The sequence below is a fragment of the Polyodon spathula genome, chromosome 29 (assembly GCF_017654505.1).
Source record: "Polyodon spathula isolate WHYD16114869_AA chromosome 29, ASM1765450v1, whole genome shotgun sequence".
In the NCBI taxonomy this organism is placed as follows: Eukaryota; Metazoa; Chordata; class Actinopteri; order Acipenseriformes; family Polyodontidae; genus Polyodon; species Polyodon spathula.
Window position 1 is genome coordinate 3,339,798 of NC_054562.1, and position 23,616 is coordinate 3,363,413.

The 23,616-nt window shown below is 40.3% G+C and overlaps 1 protein-coding gene across 7 annotated transcripts in view; it reads left to right on the top strand.

The window, feature by feature from the left end:
* The first annotated feature begins 10,143 nt into the window (after positions 1-10,143).
* Positions 10,144-23,616, top strand: part of u2af2a (U2 small nuclear RNA auxiliary factor 2a) — a 33,757-nt gene continuing 20,284 nt past the window's right edge. Inside the window, exons 1-9 of one of the 7 annotated variants that reach the window (XM_041232220.1) lie at positions 10,145-10,448; positions 12,002-12,155; positions 16,998-17,045; positions 17,267-17,373; positions 17,587-17,738; positions 18,176-18,292; positions 18,581-18,719; positions 19,044-19,123; positions 22,257-22,379. In XM_041232220.1, the coding sequence (XP_041088154.1) occupies positions 10,400-10,448; positions 12,002-12,155; positions 16,998-17,045; positions 17,267-17,373; positions 17,587-17,738; positions 18,176-18,292; positions 18,581-18,719; positions 19,044-19,123; positions 22,257-22,379 (969 nt within the window). In that variant the 5' untranslated portion in view covers positions 10,145-10,399. Of the gene's footprint in view, positions 10,449-12,001; positions 12,156-16,997; positions 17,046-17,266; positions 17,374-17,586; positions 17,739-18,175; positions 18,293-18,580; positions 18,720-19,043; positions 19,124-22,256; positions 22,380-23,616 lie in introns of all 7 variants that reach the window. The other 6 variants (XM_041232221.1, XM_041232223.1, XM_041232224.1 and 3 more) reach the window with 6 other exon arrangements.

Sequence of the window (23,616 nt, forward strand, 5' to 3'; positions counted from 1 at the left end):
CATAGAAGTGGCAGAAAAAACTATCCAGCACTTAAATGAGAAACGTGTATGTTAATGATGCAAATGACAGTTTTTACATAATTTCAGGATTTCAATCACTGGACATTGACACTCTGACTGAAAGGTAGTAAAGAGGAGAAAAGAAATAAAAGAAGATACATTTAAAGAACACATTACAAAATATCACATTTCTGATGTGATATAAATACAATAGTCAGTAGTAGGAGCAAAATCAAATAAGAGAAAATAAACACAGTAAATAATTAACTTTGAGAGCGACTTCAACTAAGAGCAGTTAAACTTGTAATAAAAAAATTAATTGCTTTCAGAGTAAATTCTATTAAGAGAAAGTAGTAAAGGACAATAAATGGATCCGAATGTATACTGTATGTAAATTATAGTTTCGGTTATGGAGGATATTTTATGCCAAAATGAAAAAATTATTAACTATTGCATAAATAAATATAGAAATACTCAAATAAATGTCAAAAGAAATAAATATCAACATGTATTTATTTATTTTTGTTTATTTATTTTGCATTTTGGCATAGCAGTTACATTATCCCTTTCATCCCCTAAAATCGCAGCAATCTCTAGCAGCACATTGGGCTCCATCAGCAAGCAGTCAGAGTCGCTGCACCCACATCAGACTCTTTTCAGACGGAAACTGTCTGAAATAGCTTCCCATCTTCATTAGGACTTTTTAAAACAGGCAGAACCACTTTAGACAGAAAATACTCAATAAGACCACATCAACCCTTTTGATTTCTGCACAGGGGTATGTTAATTAGGTGTCCACTTCATTTGCATAACATTCCTCATGCTGTCGGAACTGGGTTTTTGCAACTGTTCTCATCCTTCCTGGCCATTTTTTATTTTTTATTTTTATTTTTGGAAGTCGAGTTGGATAAAGGCATCTGCTAAATAAACAAATAAATATAATAATAATTTTAGTCTTGCTCATCTTTGTCCAGGAGGGGTCAGAGAGGTGGGAAAGAAAGGTCAGAATTTGTGCATTCTGATTGTACTGCTGCTGTTGTCAGGGCTGAGATGATTTAGATGGTCCTGTGTCAAATAACCGACAAAACCCAGGCAATCTCTTAGTAGGAGCACATGCTGCACTACATTTTTTGACAAGCCTTTGTGTTTTCCCCACCCTTCTCTCAACAGACCAAGGATGCTGCAAGGCTACATACACATACATTAGAAAAATGCCAGCTCAAACAAATATGTTTTAGTCTGGTTTTAAAAACAGATAGAGTCTCAGCTTCCCTCACATGTGCTGGTAACACATTTCAAAGTTTGGGAGCTCTATAACAAAATGCCCTTTCTCCCCATTTAACTTTATTTTAGGGATTACAAGCAACCCCATATTCAGGGATCGAAGGGTATGATTGGGGATACATGGGGTAAGCAGTTCTCTAAATAACAGTATTTTAAAATCAACTCTAAAATGTACAGGAAGCCAATGCAAAGAAGCCAGCACTTGGGTGACAGGTTCCCTTTCTCTGGTTTTAGTCACGATTCTAGCAGCATCATTTTGAACCAGTGCAAACGAGACAATAAACATTTTGGGATGCCAGAAAATAACGCATTGCAATAATCAATTCTGGAAGATACAAAGGCATTTCAGCAGATGTAGAGATTATAAGTCTAAGTTTTGCAATATTTCTCAAATGAGAAAAAAACAATTTTGTATTCTTTTTGATATGTTTCGCAAATAAATGAGTAGGGTCGAAGATCACACCTAAATTTCTAGTACAGGTTCAGAAGGTAGTCTGCTGAAACCCAAGCCAAATGATTCAGGCTTATCTAGCTGGTTTGATGAACCCACTAACAAAACTTCAGTTTTTTCTGCATCAACATTAAGAAATTTTGAGACATCCAGTCGTTAATAATGTCAATATGACAAGATACTATATTGGTCCCAAATGAGGCATCACCAGGTTTTAGAGACAAATACAGCTTGGTGTCATCTGCATAAAAATGGAAATTCACTCCATGTTTGCTTATAGTATCACCCAGAGGGAGCATATAAATGGAAAATAATAAAATGACCTAAAATAAAGCCCTGTGGAGCACCACAAACTAATTCAGACAATGCAAATTTTCCATTCCCAAATTAGAAGTGAGTAGTTTTTCGAGATTTACGATTATACTGTATTAACAAAATAAATCTCGAAAAACTACTCACTTCTAAATCTTTTGTAGTCATTTTTGTATTACTTTAGTATAAATACATGTTAATTTAGATTCATATGTTGTTTCTTTCTGACTTTATGTGAACGAAACACACATTTGCCCGTTTTCCCATTGGAAATCACTGTCCTGGTCACAAAAGCAAAGTTTGTGGGGAATAATAGCCTGTGGCAGCCTGGCGAGTGGACAGAGGCCCAGAGACAGCCTGTAGTTCAGAAAAATAACTATTTTATTATAAATAAACACAAATGAAAGGGCACAAGGGCCAAAATAAAGGGATTTAAACAGATATAAAGCAAGACAAAAAAAACAAAAATAACAATTTCCAGGCTGGGCAATGCCTTCACTGGATTCAAACTTTCAAACATACAAACAAACCACCAACCTGCTTCCTCAGCTCCCTCTTCTCTAATGAGAAGCAGAGGCCTCCTTTTATGTCAGGTGGCTGGGCGCTGATTGATCGTTAAACTAATCATCTATCAACCCCAGCCACCTGAACACAATGAACCCAGGCAGGTAGGGGAATTTAACCCCATCCCTGCCAATTTCTAAAGGGCAGAGCTGTGCTCTGCCACACACCTCCCCCCATGTACAACGTACACCGGCCGCAATCGGCCAACTCCCCCCTTCCCTGTTATGGTGGGTGGTGGTGGGTGGGGTTGATGTCGGAGCCCCCAAGCCTTCTTTGATTGAGGGGGCCCCGAATCTCCAAGGTAGTATGGTGACGGTGGCCCGGCTCCCTCTAGTGGGAGAGGCGGAGACGGCGGCGGACCCTCGGCAACCCTAGAAAACAAAAAGGAGACACCAGCAGTCCCAAGCGATGCGGAGCAGAAGACAACCCCAGGCGATGAGGAGCAGCAGGCAACCGCAGGCGATCCAAATGAGTCATCCCTGAGCAGAGTGGGCGTGGCATCCCTGGGCGGTGCAAGGCAGGCATCCTTGGTCCATAGCTTCTCCCCTCTGGGCTCTGGGAGCGACGGCAGCTCCTCGCCCCTCTCGGGCTCTGGGAGCGACGGCAGCCTTGAAATGCCTTCACTGGATACAAACCAACAAACCAACAAACCAACAAACCAACAAACCAACAAACCACCAACCTGCTTCCTCAGCTCCCTCTTCTCTAATGAGAAGCATAGGCCTCCTTTTATGTCAGGTGGCTGGGCGCTGATTGATCGTTAATTAAACTAATCATCTAATCAACCCCAGCCACCTGAACACAATGAACCCAGGCAGGTATGGGAATTTAACCCCATCCCTGCCAATTTTTAAAGGGCAGAGCTGTGCTCTGCCACATAGCCATTTTCTATACTTTTGAGGCATAAGCAATTAGGAAATAACACTTACTACCCAGGAACAAAAAAAAAAAATATTTGTTACACGGTGCAAGCCCCTTCCTGGAATGAGGCACTCGGTCCCACCCACCGAGGGATTAAAACTGTCATCCTGAGGAAGCCTTTTCTCTTTTTCCATTGAACCCGTGAGCGCATGGACTTTAGCCATGCTTGATGTCCGCACAGCCCCAAGGGCGTCAAAACACCTCATACACCGAGCACCCGAGGGCGCTATGCGCACCAAGGTGCTAGACCCCTGCCTACCAAGCACCATTAGCACCATGTATCGTTCAGCACCATGTGTTCATGCACTGACGCTGTCACAATTAACCCCCTTCTTAAGTAATCCCCAGTATCAAAAGCAGCACTTAGATCTAATAGAATTACAGCTGATAAATAACTAGCCAGTGCCAATTAATAGATCATTTAATACTCTCTATTTCATACTCTAACAAGAGCTGTCTCTATGTGTATGGCAAAAACCAAACTGATATTTTTCATAGATGTTGTTTTGTGTCATAAATTGATGCAGTTGAGTTGCAGCTACCCTTTCTAATATCTTTGCAAGAAAAGGAAGATTTGAAATAGGCCTATAATTATGTAGAATTGTTGGATCCAAGTTATGTTTCTTGATCATTGGCTTTATGACAGCTACCTTAAGACAGGATCAAGAATACAGGCAGCAGGTTTAATATGCATGACTATATCATGTAAATCTATTAAGGTCACCGGAGAGAAGGAATCAAAAATACTGGGTTCTACCGGGGTAAGTCTTTTATCACCACAGACTTCTGTGAAATTTAATTTCTGATGTTTATAATATTACTATGGAAATAGTCAATTAGTCATTGCAAGAGACCTTGGCAGCAGAAGGATTACATGGAGGATTAACTAGTTTATTCAAAATAGAAAAAAGATATCTAGGATTATCTTTTTTAATTTCAATTAAGTTTGAATAATATGTTGATCTGGCTCCTACCAAAGCCTCTCTTTACTTGATGGTCCTTCCATATAAAATCATGCACATGTAGTTTAGTACCTCTCAATTTAAGCTCTAACTTTTGACCGTCCTGTTTAAGTTTTTGAGTGCCGTCATTAAACCATAGCTGGAGCAATAGCATCGAGTACTAGATAGAAAGATATTATAATTATCAACAAGCTCATCCATTGTGTCAGAGTGCAAAAGTAATAAAGAGCCAAGAACCTCTGAACACTTTAAAGTAGTTGAAGGGTTAAGTTCCTGAGTTGTAAAAGTGTGTGTCACTTTTTAAGTCTGGCACATTAACATAAAGAATAACAGCAAAATGATTTGAAATGGTAAGATCAGTAATTATAAAGTCCATAGCATTTCAATCTAACGGGGGTCCATGGTTAGTAGTAGGACCTGTAATATGCAGGACATAGTCTAAAGAATCAAGAAAATTCAGAAAATGTGATGAATACTTGTCTGATTCAATATCTACATGTTAAAATCATCCAACAGAAGTTAGTTCCATGAACAGTCAATATCTCTTTGGGGATCCCTACTCTCGACATAATCTGCACTAATTCCTTGGCTATTGCAGCTGCACTTGTAGACCTCAATGGAAGTGCCTCTGGGTATTGCATTGCATAATCTGCCACTACTAATATATGCATATACCCCAAGTCAGAAGGTTGAAAAGGGCCTATGGCCATTGCAATGCATTCAAAGGAGTGGAAATTATTGGCAGTGGGACCAAAGGGCTACTCGCTGGTAGTCTGGGCATGTGGCTGCATATTTCCTTATGAAGTCCTACCCAATAAAATCCTGCCAATATGCATTCCCTAGTTCAGCTCCCAGGTGCCCTGCAAAAGGGATGTGATGCGCCAGCCTCATGATCTCAGGCCGGTAAGACTGAGAAACCATCAGTTGTGTTACAGGCTGTCCTGTGCCCATAGCAGGGTTCACCCTATACAGTGGCTCTCAAAAGCATTCACCCCCCCTTGGACTTTTTCACATTTTAAAATTGATTTAATTAGGAGTTTTTGCCACTGATCAACACAAAAAAAGTCCATAATGTCAAAGTGAAAAATAAAATCTACAAATTGTTCTAAATTAATTACAAATATAAAACAGAAAAGAACTGATTGCATAAGTACTCCATTTTCTATGACACACCTAAATAAGCTCTGGTGCAACCAGTTGTCTTTAGAAGTCACATAATTAATTGAATTGAGTCCACCTGTGTGCTATTAAGGTGTTTCACATGATTTCAGGTTAAATATACCTGTCTCTGGGAGGTTCCACAGTTGGTTAGTACATTTCGTAACAAAAGCTACATCATCATAAAGCAAATCCGGAATAAGGTTCTTCAAAAAGCATCAATCAGGGGTAGGATATAAGAACATTTCCAAGGCATTGAATATCTCCCAGAGCACAGTAAAGTCCATTATTAAGGAATTGAGAGAATGTGGCACAACGGTGAATCTGTCTAGAACAGGCCGTCCTCAAAAACTGAGTATCCGGGCGAGAAGGGCACTAGTCAGGGAGGCCACCAAGAGGCCTTTGGTAACTCTAAAGGAGTTACTCTTCAACGGCTGAGCTGGGAGACACAGTGCATACGGTAACAATGGCCCAGGTGCTTCACAAAACTGGCCTTTATGGGAGAGTGTCAAAAATAAAGCCATTTTTGAAAAAAACTAACATCAAATCTTGGCTAGAGTTTGCCAGAAGGCATGTGGAAGACTGTAGCAAAGTGGCTAGTGGAGGGGAACAGGTATAGCGGTGATGCGATGCAGGAGTGACAGGCAGACAACAGTTTCCAGTGAAAAGGTGCTTTTATTTATAATCCAGGTCTGGTGACCGTAAAATAATAAATCCCCGGCAATACACAACCATGTGTAAAGCGCGGAGATAACAAAACAGGGCACAGTCCCGAACAAAAATGAACCCACGGTCACCAGTCCTGGGTAAGTGCAGACGTGAGTGTGCATGGTGAATACACAGATACGGTGGTGTGCAGGGGTGCTCCGGACAGTGCTGACCCTTTGCGACAGCTCCGGAGTAGTGTTCTAACTGTCTACAGTGAAACAAACACAGACAGTTAATAAACAAACACAACACGTACTCACAAAAACACTGCAAGTTCCACTCTCGCTCCTTCTTCCTCCAAACGTTCTACCCAAACGAAGGAAAAGATCAGCGTTACCCTGGCCCCTATATGTAATCCTGCATATATCTAGGTAAATGGTTGCAGCTGCCTTATTACTTGCAGCTGCCTCTCGTTTACCTTTCAAATCAATACGGTCTTACAACAGAGTCGTGCTTCTTTCCAGACTGACCCACTTCCCTGACCCAGAAACGAACTGTCAGGCCAGCCCTTCCAGATACTTCTCCTCTCGTTCTTTAGTGCCCTCACAGGTTGGGAGGAAGATTCATCACCAGAACTCATCTTTCCATCACAAAGACTCTGAGACCAAGTGGAAGAAAATTCTATGGTCTTATGAGACCAAAATAGAGCTTTTTGGCCTCAATGCTAAGCTATGTTTGGAGCAAGCCTAACAGTGCACATCATCCTGAAAACACCATCCCTACCTTGAAGCATGGTGGTGGCAGCATCATGCTATGGGGATGCATCTCTGCATCAGGGCCTGGAAAGCTTGTGAAGATAGAGTGCAAAATGGATACAGCAAAGTACAGAGAAATCCTGGAGGAAAACCTGTTGAAGTCTGCAAGAGACCTGGGACTTGGGAGAAGATTCATCTTCCAGCAGGACAATGACCCCAAACATACAGCCAAAGCCACACTGGTGGCTTAAAAACAAAAAGGTCAATGTCCTGGAGTGGCCCAGTCAATGCCCGGACCTCAATCCAATTGAGAATATGTGGAAAGAGTTGAAAATTGCTATTCATTAAAGGTTCCCATCCTACTTGATGGAGCTTGAGCAATTTTGCAAAGAAGAATAGACAAAAATTGTAGTGTCCAGATGTGCAAAGCTGGTAGAGAATTATCCAAATAGACTCACGGCTGTAATTGCAGCAAAAGGTGCCTCTACCAAATTTTGACTCAAGAGGGTGAATACTTATGCAATCAATTATTTTCTGTTTTATATTTGCAATTTAGAACAATTTGTAGATTTTATTTTTCACTTTGACATTATGGACTTTTTTTGTGTCGATCAGTGGCAAAAACAATTTTGATTCCATGTTGTAACACAATAAAATGTAAAAAAGTCCAAGGGAGTGAATACTTTTGAGAGCCACCGTATAATAATTGCCCCTTGATAATGAAGGATGGATATACTAGCGCCCCAGCGCCGTCAACATCCTTACCTTCAATAGACTGGACCTGCCCCTAAGAGTGCACCATGTGGGGTTGTTGTACTGGTCCCACATGTCCAGTATATTGTGAAGGGCCAGGGTAACCTCTGCCCTGGTTGGCCCAGGAACCTCAATGTGTAATTGCACAGCTAAACAATGCAGGGTTTCAGTCCCATGGTTTCAGTCCCAGGGTTTCAGTCCTTTCTTGCAGTACTCCCATCCTGGTGCTGAATACACAGTTATAGTGACTGGTGCTGGTGCTGAATACACAGTTATAGTGACTGGTGCTGGTGCTGAATACACAGTTATAGTGACTGGTGCTGGTGCTGAATACACAGTTATAGTGACTGGTGCTGGTGCTGAATACACAGTTATAGTGACTGGTGCTGGTGCTGAATACACAGTTATAGTGACTGGTGCTGGTGTTTGCAATCCAGTTTGATGCTGCCCTAACAGTGACAGCTCCCAGGTGTTATTCATTTGAAATATTTATAATGGAAGCTTGTCCTGTACCTTTTTAATAAAGCAGCTGTTGCTGCTAGTAAGATTTTTACTGGCTAAGGCAGCTGATTCCATTGGTGCCAGTAGCAGCATAAAACAAATTATTAACATAACTACCCATTCCACTTTCGCAATACTTAAAGTCAATACATTTTTGTGTATTTCTCTTTTTCATCATTGATGTTAAACAACTGGCAACAGTCTTCTGGGGCTTCTTACTGACTAGTAGAATTTGCACTAGAAATAAAAAAATGTATGAATTTATTATAAAGAGTATCACTGGCGCTCTTGCGGAATCTCCTGGAGGAGGCTGTGGAGCCTGTTTGAATCTCCTGGAGGAGGCTGTGGAGCTGCTTGAATCTCCTGGAGGAGGCTGTGGAGCTTGCTTGAATCTCCTGGAGGAGGCTGTGGAGCTGCTTGAATCTCCTGGAGGAGGCTGTGGAGCTGCTTGAATCTCCTGGAGGAGGCTGTGGAGCTGCTTGAATCTCCTGGAGGAGGCTGTGGAGCTGCTTGAATCTCCTGGAGGAGGCTGTGGAGCTGCTTGAATCTCCTGGAGGAGGCTGTGGAGCTGCTTGAATCTCCTGGAGGAGGCTGTGGAGCTGCTTGAATCTCCTGGAGGAGGCTGTGGAGCTGCTTGAATCTCCTGGAGGAGGCTGTGGAGCTGCTTGAATCTCCTGGAGGAGGCTGTGGAGCTGCTTGAATCTCCTGGAGGAGGCTGTGGAGCTGCTTGAATCTCCTGGAGGAGGCTGTGGAGCTGCTTGAATCTCCTGGAGGAGGCTGTGGAGCTTGCTTGAATCTCCTGGAGGTGGCTGTGGAGCTGCTTGAATCTCCTGGAGGAGGCTGTGGAGCTGCTTGAATCTCCTGGAGGAGGCTGTGGAGCTGCTTGAATCTCCTGGAGGAGGCTGTGGAGCTGCTTGAATCTCCTGGAGGAGGCTGTGGAGCTGCTTGAATCTCCTGGAGGAGGCTGTGGAGCTGCTTGAATCTCCTGGAGGAGGCTGTGGAGCTGCTTGAATCTCCTGGAGGAGGCTGTGGAGCTGCTTGAATCTCCTGGAGGAGGCTGTGGAGCTGCTTGAATCTCCTGGAGGAGGCTGTGGAGCTGCTTGAATCTCCTGGAGGAGGCTGTGGAGCTGCTTGAATCTCCTGGAGGCTGCTTTTCTGTACCTCCCGGTCCACCTGATTGTGTTTATAACAGGATTAGAATTAGGGAGAGAGTAGAATGTAAGGAACCCCCTTGTTAGTTACATCATGGACCTTAACATAGTTGTATGAGCTGCCTGTAGAGTTCATGCGCCTGTGGGCGGGAGGGATTAGGGGGTTCTATTTAGATTCTTGTTTCATATTTATTTTCATAAATGTGCTTCATTTTCATTTGAATTTAAAGATGGCAGATTCAAACAGAGTGAAATTATGAAAAGACATGTAATGCTATTCCTAGAACTTTAAGTTTCCAACATTGGTTCATATGATTAAATCCAATGTAGTAAACGAACAGATCCAAGCAGGAATTACACTGTGGCACAGTCGACCGTTATATCAGAGTTGCTATACTCCAGGTACACTAGGACAGTTTGGGACAGTTCAGGCTTTTCAATTCACATTGCAATGCATTCTGATACATTTTACCTCTCTCAGGTTTCTTTCACAGCAGGCTACACTTGCCAGAATGTGAGTTAAAAAGCTTGAACTGTTCCAAATTCTACTGGAGTCTACAGGGAATCATGTTATCCATAATAATGTTGCAATTCCCCGCCAGCCTGATAGGGGTCGCTGCGCTTCGCATTCCTCCTTGGCGGCGAGGGCAGGCGTACTCTCTCTCTCGGACTCTCCTCTCCTTGGCTGCGCGCACAGGGTGAGGGGCTTGTTTCCTGTGGCGGCGGCGCGAGACAGAGCTGGGCCTCTTTCACTCTAACGAGAAACAAATTAAAGAAAATATAAAGAGTTTTTAATTTTTTTTAAAAAGAAAGTAGAAACAAGCGCTTATAAACGACACGATAAATCACCCGGACATCATTAAAGGGACATTTCGACGGTTCAGTCGTCTTTTTTAAGGGGGGTTTATTCGAACTATCGGAGGAGAAAACAAAATTAAAATGTCGGAATTCGACGAATTTGAGAGACAGTTGAACGAGAACAAACAAGGTATGTTTTCAGCATCAACGACATCAGTCTTCTGAAAAAAAACAGGTTAAAAATCAAAGTGAGTGGGTTTAAGACTGCAGCGTGTTTATATGCGGCGAGCACGGCGTAGTTAAGCCTCGGTTCATTGTTTTGAGTTCCCGGCACCACGCTGGTTTGTGTACCAGCAGCACTACAGCTCCGGGCCGGCCTTCATCAGAGGAGGCGCAAGCACAATGTCAGCGCTGAAATAATAGCCTAAAAGCCCACTGAAAAAACAGTACGGTGCAGACTGGGTATAATGACAAATACACTATTATAATTATTTGGTAGCGCAGTAACATTTTTTAAATCGGAAATGTTTGTTTTATTGCAGTTAGAGCAGTTGTTATATGTGCAATGAACAGCATAGCAATTTTAGTGCTGTATTATTTTTTACTTTTCTCTCTTGATATCGCGCTTGTTTATATTTGTATAGAAGTCGGCCATATTAGTTATTGAGCATAACACTCCTGTTTGCTTTTAGATGTTTGTACAGTGTGTGTTTTTTTTATACAAGACCAAAAGCAGGAAGAAAAAAAAACTTATTTAACCAGCAGATTAAACCAAGGTTTAACTTATAAGGAGTTCTAGAAAACAAAAAACAGTCACAGAGGAGGACGAACACAATCAAAACATCATGGATAAACTTAAGCGCACAGAGATTAAAGAGCAGAATGAATAGGATATGTATATATATATAGATCTATATATATATATATATATATATATAGATATATATATAATATATATAATATATATAGTATATATGCGATATATATATAATGGATACAGATACGCTTTTGGGGTCATTGAGCAATTTTACTACTGTAGAAAAACGAGGTCTAAAATAAAAACAATTTGCTTTATTGACCACAGTGTGGCTGTGAAGCAAATAAACAGATTTTAGTTTTTAAATTATAGCGCTGCAGATGGTTTATACGTTACAAAAGGCTTGCATGCACATACTACATTTTCATATTTAAAAAATAAGTAACCATAATCCTTTTACAAAAAAAAAAACGGTATTGATTCCTTATTGATCGCCCTGCTATAACAATATAAAGCATTCCGACTCTCTCCAAACACACTCTATTGTATTATATAGATTTGCCTTCCAGGCGTTCGGTTGACGGAGACCCAAGACAGTGCCTTTTATTCAACAGTCACAAACATGCATTGCAAGTGAAATGATTAAATCGAAAGTTACTGGTCACGTGTGTCTAGCAGTTCCCAGATCCATTCTCTAGCTACTGTGTGCAGTATATAAGTAATTGACCAATTAAGTATATAGCAAAATTGCTATGTGTATTCTTTAAACATTACATTTAAATATCATAACGTATTGATATTTTTTCAATGTGTGAAACACGTAGCACGGAGCATGTCTGGAGCACTATATATCCATTTGTCATTCCTGTCCATAGCTTATTGTAGTTCACCAGATGATCGTTGGGTTGGATTGTCGTAAGCGTGTGTTTCATGAATATGTACTCTGCTGTCGTGCTGACCATGTCGTTCTCTCTTTGTGATGGAAGAGCGTGACAAGGAGAACCGTCACCGGCGTCCCAGCCCCCTGCGAAGCCGCAGCGACGAGAAGAAGACTACGACGCCGACGCCAATAGCAACAAAGAGCCGGGAAAGGAGGAGCAGAGAGAGACGCAGCGGCAGCAAGGATCGCCGCCGGAGGAGGTAATGAGACGGGTGCACAAGCGCACAGCGCAACTACACTGCATACACAAGCACAAAGACCACCGCCAGAGGAGTAATCGTACACTGCCTCACAACACTTCACAATGCGGTTGCCCAACACATACATTATTTACAACAATACAAACACTGTACACGCTAGCATTGGAAGATAATTACTTTTTCAGCTATTGATTATCGTCAGTAACTTCACGATAATTGTGATTATCGTCCAGATAAATAAAATATAAAAAATTATAGTAATTTCTAAAATGTATACTTGAGCAGCATGACAACCTCCAGTCTTGAAATTAGAAGAAAAGAAACTAGAGCTTATAGTTTATAAGTTTAAATTTCTGGTGGCTGCCCAGAACAAATGGAGTGTAAAAACAGACCTATTGTAATTTTGTTTTTTAATAAATGATCACTAAAATTATATATATATATATATATATATATATATATATATATATATATATATATATATATATATATATATATCTTTTTTCTTATTTAAACATTTAATTCCAGAACGTTTACATTCATAATAAAAGCCTCAAAATGTATTAATATAACAAAATGAAATTGCTAACGTTACCTGGAAGCATTTGTTTTCTTTATTTGTTTGGCGTATCTACTATTAAGAGAATCAAACTAGGTAAAAACAAAAAAAAGCTACTGGGGACATATAGAGTTGCACATGGCTGCTTTTATGCCGACAGTTTATAAAGTAAATTGCCTATTCTTCCTTTAAAAATTAACTCCTATTTATGCAACTACTTTTTTTTTTATTTATTTTTTTTACAATACCAAGTTACAGTAACAAGTCAAAGTAGACAGATATCACAGGAGTAAAGAATATGTTGTGTAGGCTTTACTTTACTGCAGTGAATTAACTACAAAACAAAGGATGCCAAATAGCAGTTAAAGTTAAACGTTGTTTTATTTATTCCCAAAATAAGTAATTGTGGCAAAGTGGCTGCTGATTATGAACAGGTGCAGAGGTGATGCAGTGCAGGAATAATCAGACACAGTTTGTAATCTGGTTAGGAAAAGAGTGTTTATTTGTAAATTCTGGTCTGGCGACCAAACAGTAAACCCTGGCTATACACAGCAATGTGTAAAGCACGGAGATAGAAAAAACAGGGCTTGCAGCCCAAATAATAAATACCTGTTATCCACCCCACAATAATACAAGACAAGTTCACCAGTCCGGGTGCGTGCAGTAGTGCTCATTGTGGATAACAGTTTATTTGTGACTGGAGTGAAGTGCTGTTCCTGCTTTGTGCTGGCCCAGTACGACAGCTTCGGATACGCGTTAGCCGTCTGGTGGTTTACAAACGAAGACGATTACTAATAAGCACAAACAAAACGCTCATTAATATTATTTTAACAGTTGTTACTGCATCTCTTACGGTCGTTCTAGTTTAAATGCAAAACCAAGCTAAGGAGCAGATTGCGATTCTCCAGCCCCTTTTATGCCGTCACGCATGACCCCTTGGTAAATGAGTGCAGCTGTCTACAATCTGCAGCTCCTACGTTGTTTCACTTTTAGGTCAATCTGTTCTTGAAACAGAATCTCACCTTCCAGGCTGACTGACTTCCCGACCCTGGAAACAAACTGTCGGGCCAGCCTGTCCAAAGGACCCTACTTTCGCTGCTTTGAGCCCTCAGGTCAGGAGGGAGATTTACAACCAAGATTCATTATTTCTGTCACAATAGTACATAAAGTTGACACCGCATTTCAGAGGACATGTTTACACAGAATTATATAGCAGGACATTTTAATAAAACGCAAAAACTAACAGCAGTGAGTTTCTGAAACAGATATAAAAGACAACAGATCCCCTTTTCATCCCTATCCAATGATTTTGTTTATATTACAAAGTGGTTTTATGCAATGCAGCGTGTAAAAATTGTTCCACTGCTCCCCATCCCCTTAAATAAATAGAAAAAGGTGCGGAGGTCTCAGTATCCCATGTACCACTGCGCCCTGGTATCAGAGTCACTCAGTAATCTGTATCGATGCATCTACCTGTTCATGCTCAGCCAAGAATTTGGACAATTAAAACACATGCGCAAAAATCATGGTTTTAAAACCATGGATGAGGCCTGCAGGGTTTTTATTGAGAACTATTCCGATATCTTTCCTGCTTTCGCAAAACTTTAAGCAATTGCGGTTACGATATCTGTATGTTGTGTACCGGCAGCACAGGGTTTTAGCTGTCAGAGCAGAGCAGACCAGCAAACACTGTCGTTTACATGAGGATCATCTAAAACATGACAATTTCAATGGAATTTCTGAGGATTAAGACTTTTTGATTTGGAAAGACCATGAGTCATTTTTTGACTTGGGTGCTAAAGGAAAATTTTTAAGAACTTTTAAACGGCAAAACTGTGAAGTTATGCTGTTGACCTACCCGCAGAGACGTTGGTACATGTTATACAATGCTGATTTTTTTCATTGTTTTTATATCTATTTTTACTACCATTATTTATACTGTGTACTGTTTTCCATTTTATTTAATTCCATTGCCGTTTTTTCACTGTAAACAGTGGCCATAAACATGTTATTTATAGAAGTAATAACATGAGGTTTACTTGTGCCTTATTGTAGCTGAACGAAACCAAACAAAAACAGAAATTTAACTTTAAACACTTCAAATAAAACAAACGTGGAAATGGCGTTGTAAAATGAAGGGGAAAAGACTCGCCGTTTTGGTTCTCCTTTATTACGTTCCACATAACAAAGTCACAACAAAAAATATATAATCTATACAATCTATATAAAAATTACTACACATTTACAGCACGTTGGGCACTGTTTGCCTTTTTCTTTCATGAGATTCTCATTTACGCAAAAGTAGCACAATGCTTTTTTGACCCAGTAGCTCTCCATAGATAGAGCACTATGCTTGCACGCACATAATCTGGTTTGTTTACTTTTTGCTCTCCTAAAACTTTTAAATAGAGGCTTGAGCTGCTGTGTTGATCTTGTGTTTTTTATATATGTGTGTGTGTGTGAGAGAGAGAGATAGATATGTAAAAACATGTATTACACAGCTCTCTTTCATTTGCCATGTTTGAAACTATAGCGCAACTTCTTGTGAGGTGGTAAATAAGTAAAAGGTATTTTTGTAATTTCTAGCAAATACGAGCATCTGAATTTTGTATCCGAATACATGTCAAATACTTGCTCGGATATGTGCCCCGGCACTAATTGAACTTTTTTAATTGTAATAGTGTGTGTGCACACTATGCCCTGCTAAACATGCAACGGTACTTCAGTGTGGAAACTGAGCTGGATTAATGAAAACGGTTCTCAAGATCGGTTATGTAGTGTGGATAGGGCCTAAAAGTAAATATCCTTAATATTGCTGCGTAAGCCAAATATGAGGCTTATTGCTGCCACCTACAGTACTGGAGTGTACCATAATCAGTGCTGTTATATTCCAGAACAGTTTTTTTAAACAAGCAAGTATTTTCCGGTCATTTTGCTGCAGTGTAATAGATTACTGTGAATTTGCATGTCTGCGTCCCTTTTCTATTCTGTGCGTCCCGTTGACGCAAGACAAAATATTTTTCTGTCTAATGGATTTATTTCGCGTTACGCGACCTCTGATTAGTTGAAGAAAATTTATGCTGAACTCCCACAAAAATAGCTACATAATATAATCTAGACGCAGTACATTTTAGTAGCTCTCCCTCCCTCTCCAGCGATGGAAATAAGTCTCCTGTTGCATAAGTTTTACCCATTCCAGGTTTTACTGCAAGCTTGCTTAGCCACACAGTGTATAGGTAACAAGCTCGGGTGTCTTTTTAAACTTAGTAAAACCAGGAACGGATCAAACAGCTCTCGAACGGGAGTCTTACTGCCATCCTTGAAGACTGTGACTAAAGTGGTCGCAACTTTCACTGGCGCCTGGAACCCCAAAAAATGCTGTCTCTCCCTTTAAAAACATGTGTCAATATGTATGTATGTACTGTGATGTTGGTGTGTAAAAAGAGGCAGGGGGGGCTGGCTGTCATATTGCATGTTAAACTGAAATGCAAAAGGAGTGATGGTGACCAAACCTGTGTCAATACTGTCATGCAGAAATGTACCTTGAAATGAATAGTTGCATTCAAGAAAAACAAATAAAAAAATGCACTAAGGGTTGTATGTTGCACATGTGCCATTAACAAAATGCCTCAAACTTACAATAAAGAAAATATGTAAAATGAAGGGCTGAAATGCAGCAAAGGTACAAAAAACTAAAATGTTACCAAACAGAAAAAAGTTCTTTGTGAATTCCAATAAACCAATATTGTCTTTTGCCAGTCAGGTCATATGGTACCTAAATAAAGTTTTGATTCAAGATGAACAGTTTTTTTTTTCCTGTGACATCTTCTTTAGCTGCCACTACTACCCCAGATATAATAGACTCAATTGTTGTTTACCGTCAGGTGTTTGACGGTTTAATTGTGCAGTAGCTTGCTGTGTTAGATGATGAGCTGATATCTCTTCAGCCAAAGAAGCGGGCACGGCAGTTCAAGACGCTAACCTAATTAAAAAGTCACTGTGTCGTGAGTTTTGTGCTAAAGCAGTGTCAGCTGAACAGTGAAAGCAAAAAGTAAATATATACTTAGGAGTGTAACTAGGAAGGACGGCAGTAGCCAGAGCAATGTGCTGCTGAAGTAACTGCTGAGAAAAAAAAATAAAAAATTAATTTAATACAGCTGACATGATTGCAGTGGAAAACCTGCCATTCGCTGCTAATGAAAAGAATGGTTTGGAAATATCTAAAATATATGACAATGTGCTTGCAAAATATCTAAAGTATAAACATGTTGTTTTCATTGCAGTCAACAGCTGCATAAGTTAACCACTGAACAGAATGAGGAAATAAACAAGTGAGTACAAACTAAGTTACTGTTTTAGTATCGCTTTAGTGGAATACGTTTTTGTTGTATTAAGCAGTTGAATATGATAGCCCAACTTGCTCCTGATACCCAACAATTGGATTTGGCAACCAGTTTTTATTTCCTTGGAGCCATTGGCTCTGGAGGTCTGGAGCCCTGTTTTACAAAAATAACCTTTTTGCTCTTTTCCTTTCCCTTCCTCTTTCTCTCAGCAGCCGCTCTCCTCCACGTGAGAAAAAGAAGAAAGTGAGAAAGTACTGGGATGTGCCTCCGCCAGGTTTCGAACACATCACCCCTTTGCAGTACAAGGCAATGCAGGGTAAAGACTGTCTCTAATACGTGTGTGTGTGTCTGTCTGTTGGGCTCCTTTGAACACATAGCCGCAGTGCAAAGCAAGGGAAAATACATGAACAGTCTCACCATCACTCAAATGCAGTGTAGAATAAATACCCTGTCTCTAATATACTGTGCACTGTGGTGAGTGTTTTTGAAAGTTCTGGGTGATGTGCAAACTCTCTCTCCCTTTCTCTAGCCGCTGGTCAGATCCCTGCCACAGCCCTGCTCCCCACAATGACCCCCGACGGACTGGCAGTCACCCCAACTCCTGTCCCTGTGGTGGGGAGCCAGATGACCAGACAGGCGCGCCGCCTCTACGTGGGGAACATCCCCTTCGGCATCACTGAGGTGAGAGAAAGAGACAGAGCGTAAATCAATCATTATAATGATCATTAATAATAATTGCTTTCAAAACCACACTGTGAACATCCCTTTCAGCATCACTGAGGTGAGAACAAGAATCAAAGTAACTAAGAATTATCTATTATACTAATCAACTGAGGTGAGAGCAGTATTGTAGATGTTCTAAAAGAAACCTTAAATTCATTAAGTCAGTGTCTTCAGTGTGAATTTAATGGCAAACGTTTCCACTGGAAGACACACAGATTTGTAGTTTGTCATTGAAAGTAATTATTTTTTTTGTACAGAGTACTTCACAAGCATGACAATACATTTATTCTAATGAACATTATATATAACGTTTAGAATATGGTAACAGCATGTTAAGTATAATATGGTCTGAGTAGGTTGTTCTGTGTTTAATGATGTGTTTCTGCTCCCTGTAGGAAGCGATGATGGATTTCTTCAATGCTCAGATGAGACTGGGAGGCTTGACTCAGGCACCAGGGAACCCAGTCCTGGCTGTGCAAATCAACCAGGACAAGAACTTTGCTTTCTTAGAGGTAAAGAAAAAAAAATAAAAATAGAATATAATCTAGAACCCATATCAAGCAGGGCAAGAGTTTTGCTTTCTCAGAGGTTAAAACCAAAGCAGCTGTTTCTTCAGTTGTTTCACTCTGAATGGAAAATTAGCCCTATCGACACCAATGACCCTCACCTGATTGTCAGCACCTGATTTCTGTAGAGCACTCCATCCCAATAATCACTTCGTGCAACTCTGTTTTTATTTTGGTGTTTCTGTAGCTGATGTTCCCCCCCCCTTGTTTTCTATTTTGTATTAACCCCTTCAGTTCCGCTCGGTTGACGAGACGACTCAGGCCATGGCATTCGATGGCATCATCTTCCAGGGACAGAGCCTCAAAATCAGGCGCCCACACGATTACCAGCCCCTCCCGGGTATGAGCGAGAACCCCTCGGTGTATGTGCCAGGTGAGAAAGGGGAGTAGGAGAGTGTCTCTCTCGGTCTGTCTGGGAATGAGAGAACCCCTCTGTGTACATGCCAGGACAGGGTGTGAGGGTGGGTGAGTGTGTCTCTCTGGGGCATAAGGGAGAACCACTTTGTATACATGCCAAGTGAGGGGGGGGATCTGCATGTCCCTGGTGTGAAATGAGAGCCTGTCTGAAAGTGTGTGATCATGAGGGGGAGTGTGTGAATATCTGAGCCTGAACCCCAGTATATAAATGTGTTTTGTTTTATTTTTTAGTATGAAAATGCAGTATGAATGAACTAACCCCTCTAAACTCCCCCTCCAGGCGTGGTGTCCACTGTAGTCCCCGACTCTGCTCACAAGCTGTTCATCGGAGGCCTGCCGAACTATCTCAACGATGACCAGGTTAGTGAGTCTGTGTCCGTACCAGCCAAACATCATTGTACACGACTCACGGGAAGGGGTGTCGCGAGACACTTATCAAACAGTACAATACTTGCTACGATATGCAGGTCGCGATTCATGTGATGATCCTGATGGGTTACTTGTAGTAGTATTATTTACTTCTTAGCAGATGCCCTTATCCAGGGTGAAATTTGATACATGTTGTAAAGTACAATAACATCAGTAGAAAAAAAATTCAAATAAGAGCAAAAAATAGAGCATACAGTAATTCATTACTAGAAAGAGCAGATTCGACTAAGAGCAGTGAACTTGTTCAAAATATTTGCTTATATGACAAGTCCAGTATGAGCATGTAGTAAGTACAATGAATGGATGAGAATGATTTCAAATAAGAGCAATTGCAAAAAATGAGATAACTAGTGTCTTTTTTTCATTTAAGAAATTACTAAACTAACACGCTTTCTTTCCATGGAAGATGCAGAGAGACTGATGCATGCTTTCATAATCCAGACTCGACTGTTGCAATGCTCTGTTATCCTATATTCCCAGAATCATGCTATCCTGACTGCAGCTTGTGCAAAACGCTGCTGCCTGGGTTTTAACAAGAAGTGGAAGACTTGATCACATTTATGCTGGTACTGGCAGCCCTACATTGGCTTCCTGTAAGGTTTAGGGTCGATTTTAAGGTCATGCTTATTGCTTACAAAGCATTAAACAGTTTGGGTCCTTCATATCTAAATATCTAAATACCATATATACCTAGAGGACCACTGCGATCCCAGGACGCAAGATTGCTTACTGTCCCAAAGGTATCAAAAAAGAACACAGACGGTAGAGCATTTGGCTTTAGGGCTCCTGAATTATGGAATCGGCTGCCTGTTTTTATTTATTTATTTTTTATTTCTATAGCGCTTTTTATACAAAAGTGTTGCAAAGCATTTACACAAACTGCACAATATATTTATATAACAGTATACACAATTCAAAAACAGCAATTTTAAAGTTACATTAAAACCCACTAAGATAAAAGAGCCATTTTATAAATGTGCGTTTTTAATCTTGACTTGAAAACTGTAACAGTCCCAGCCTCCCTGACAAATGAAGGCAGAGCATTCCATAATTTAGCTCTACAAGAAAAAGCCCTCCCTCCTCCCGTGTTGCTTTTGTTGACCCTGGAATAACCAGCAGCCCCATATCCTGTGATCTCAGAGTGCGGTTTGGAAGATACGGGGTCAGTAACTCCTGCATATAACTAGGTGCTCATCTGTTCAGGGCCTTGCAAGTTAACAGCAAAATCTTACACAGGGAGCCAGGCTAAAAGGGTAATATGTTCACTTTTCCTGGTTTTAGTTAGAATTCTAGCAGCGGTACTCTGGACAAGCTGCAAGCGGGATACCACACGTTTTGGGACACCAGAAAAAAAGTGCATTACAATTGTTTTGTCACCCCGTGAGCGTCATCCTTGCTCAAGGTTGACAGGCAGCTAAACTCCCTCCTTCACCACACAAGGCGTTTTGGGTTTTAGCACTTATTTGCCTTGTGGCAATAAAATAGGTGGGTGTGCAACTACAACAGAGAAGCATCCACAAATAAGAAAGTTAAATAAGACACCTGCTAGACTAACATACATACATTTCGACATTGAAGCTAGCTTAGATACAAATGAACGTCATGTGGATAAGTAACATTAACATAACGTGCACATAGCTAGATAGATGGTGGTGTATAAAAGAGGCTGCGTTACTATCTAACATAACGTTATGCAGAATTGCGGTACATATACGCAATTTGTCATGTTAATAATTTACCAGAGGTAGAAAACTAACTACATGATTGAGTACAAATGAGTCCACTGGTTAATTAGCTGACAAGAACGTAACATTAGGCATACAAGCCTTCCGATGCTGCTTATTTACACTGACATCGACTAACACAAAATAATAACAACTATATAAATAACATCACCTAGCGTGAGTAAAAAGTTTATGCTAATTAAATACTCACAGATAATGCTTAACCAAACTATAACGTAGATAGAAGCGAGATTAAGACTTTTTTGCTGCTGAAAGATGGTTTGTTCTGAAACTGTCAAAATGGTTACATAGCAGTGGCACAGTAAACAGTAAGCAGTTCCTTGTGGCTAGGTGGCGCGAGGTAATATATATGAAACAAAGGCGTAAGGGAAGCATCAACTGTTGCAGTTTTAAAATACGACTGAAGACGCTTCTATAATCTACCATTCACATCTTAATATTAAGTAATGTTTTTACCTTGTATTGCATTCTAATTGTTTTTTGTATTAAATGTTTTCTTGTTTGCTATAATTCAGTGTGAAGGGCGCTATATCAAATAGATTGATTTGATAAGTGTAAAGTCAAATACACGATACAGGAAGTAGTTTATAATTAAGAGCATAAGTAGAATATGGCAAGGAATGGAGCAGTTCAGTGCAAGTACACGCTTGTGCAAGTACTGGTACAATCGGGTGCTGTATAGTTGTGAGGTTTACAGATGCTGCCTGAACGATGTTTCTTGAGGTGCCAGAAGGTTGTTAGGATGCATAATGTCCAGTGGTCATTTTAATGATGGACCATGTTGTTCAAATGTAGACGTAAAGACGGAGCGTGTGTGTTCATACCAACTATAAAACACACTTATTCTTTATTCAAGAACCACTTGGTGAACTACAATGGGCTGTGTTGTGCATCATGATACAAGACCAGAAGCACAAGGTGCATGCATCTGTTACAGTACAATACATGTGAGAGTGTCACGATGAATCACTACATTTGTTACACCCCTTCTAATGGGAGTACTTAGTTTTGTTTTGTCAAGGTTGTTTGCCTTTGTTGTACATGCAAATCTATATGAAATGTTAATGCAAATAATTTTCATTGTGAACCATATTTTATTTCAAATTCAAATGGTCTGTATTGGCAAGACAGATCACACAAACGTTGTTAATCCTGTTAATAAACAGTTATAATGAACACTGAGCACATAGATACTAGTATTGAAAGGCCTGTCTGTCTATCCAATACACTCCAAATATATACTTCTCTTATGGGCATGTAATCTGTAAATGCAGCACATTACATTGATTTTTAGATTTGTAAATACATTTATTTTTCAGGTGAAGGAGCTGTTGACTTCCTTCGGGCCTCTGAAAGCATTTAACCTGGTGAAGGACAGTGCGACAGGCCTGTCGAAGGGGTACGCCTTCTGTGAGTACGTGGATGTCAACGTCATGGACCAGGTAACCATCCACCCACAGACACTTTAAACTAGGGAGAGTGTCTCTCTCTCTCTCTCTCTCTCTCTTTGTGTCGGTCTGGGCATGAGAGAACCCCTCTGTGTACGTGCCGGGTGAGAGAGGGGACGGTGTAGGAGTGTGTCTCTCTGTCTGGGCAACATTTAACTGTTGTTAGTATGCATGTCACGAGGTACATGATGTTTTAGTCACAGCGTGGAAGCTATCACCGGCCCAACTTAAACTGTTCGCACATAATTCAGTCATGTTCCACACAAGTTGGACCGCTGCGCATTCTGCAGTTACCATTCTGTCAATGTCCACTTACACCATTAATAGTCACACGGTTTTCCTGTGAATTGCACTTGTTTGTAGTTTGATACAACCGTCAGAACTCACTATCAACAAAATACAGTAAGCAGACCTGTAGTCAGTTACAATTGGAGCTCTGAAATTTGTAATTGTAATTACAACATCATAATTGTAATTCTAATCCAGGGCTGGCAACATGAAGTAAGCAGTGTGATTGGTCGAGCAAGGTTCCAACAGTCCGCCTATTTGATGGATACGGACAGTTGGAGTTATGTCACATTCAAAATCAGTCCTGCCTCACAGAATTTAAAGTACAGGTAGCCATCTTGTTTACAATTACAGTTGTACAGTAACTAAAACTGACCAATTACCAGCAAAAAATCCCAATAGTAGTATAATTCATGCCAGTTTGGATGAAAAACAATTAAATTAACTAAGCTAGCAAAGCAGAAAAAATACCCTCAAATACCTTTATACACTTAAATTGTCTCTTTAGCGGATTGTAAACGCTACAGAAAAACACACTTCTGCACATTATCCACCACTTTCCGATACAGACCTTGAACAAATTGCTGATTCTGTTTTTTTTTTTTTTTTTTTTTTTTACTCCCGTTCTGCTGAAACAGCATCTTGCATTTAAAAAAAAAAAAAAAAAAAAAATTCAGTGTGTGTAGTTTGTTACTTTTTTAGTGTTTTTCAGTATAATTACTGCAACAAAACTGTAATTGTATTTGAACAAAATATCCTTTTAATAGTGTTGTAATTTCAACCAGCAATGCCGCTGTAGTTGTAATTATAGTTGACCCCAGGTCTGATGGTCTGTGTCGGTAACGTCACATTCGGGTTTATTGATCGACTCCGCCCCCCTTTTTAAAAAAAAAAACTCGTCTGCTCAACAGTGCGCAATGACCATTTAACTTGGGACTAAAGG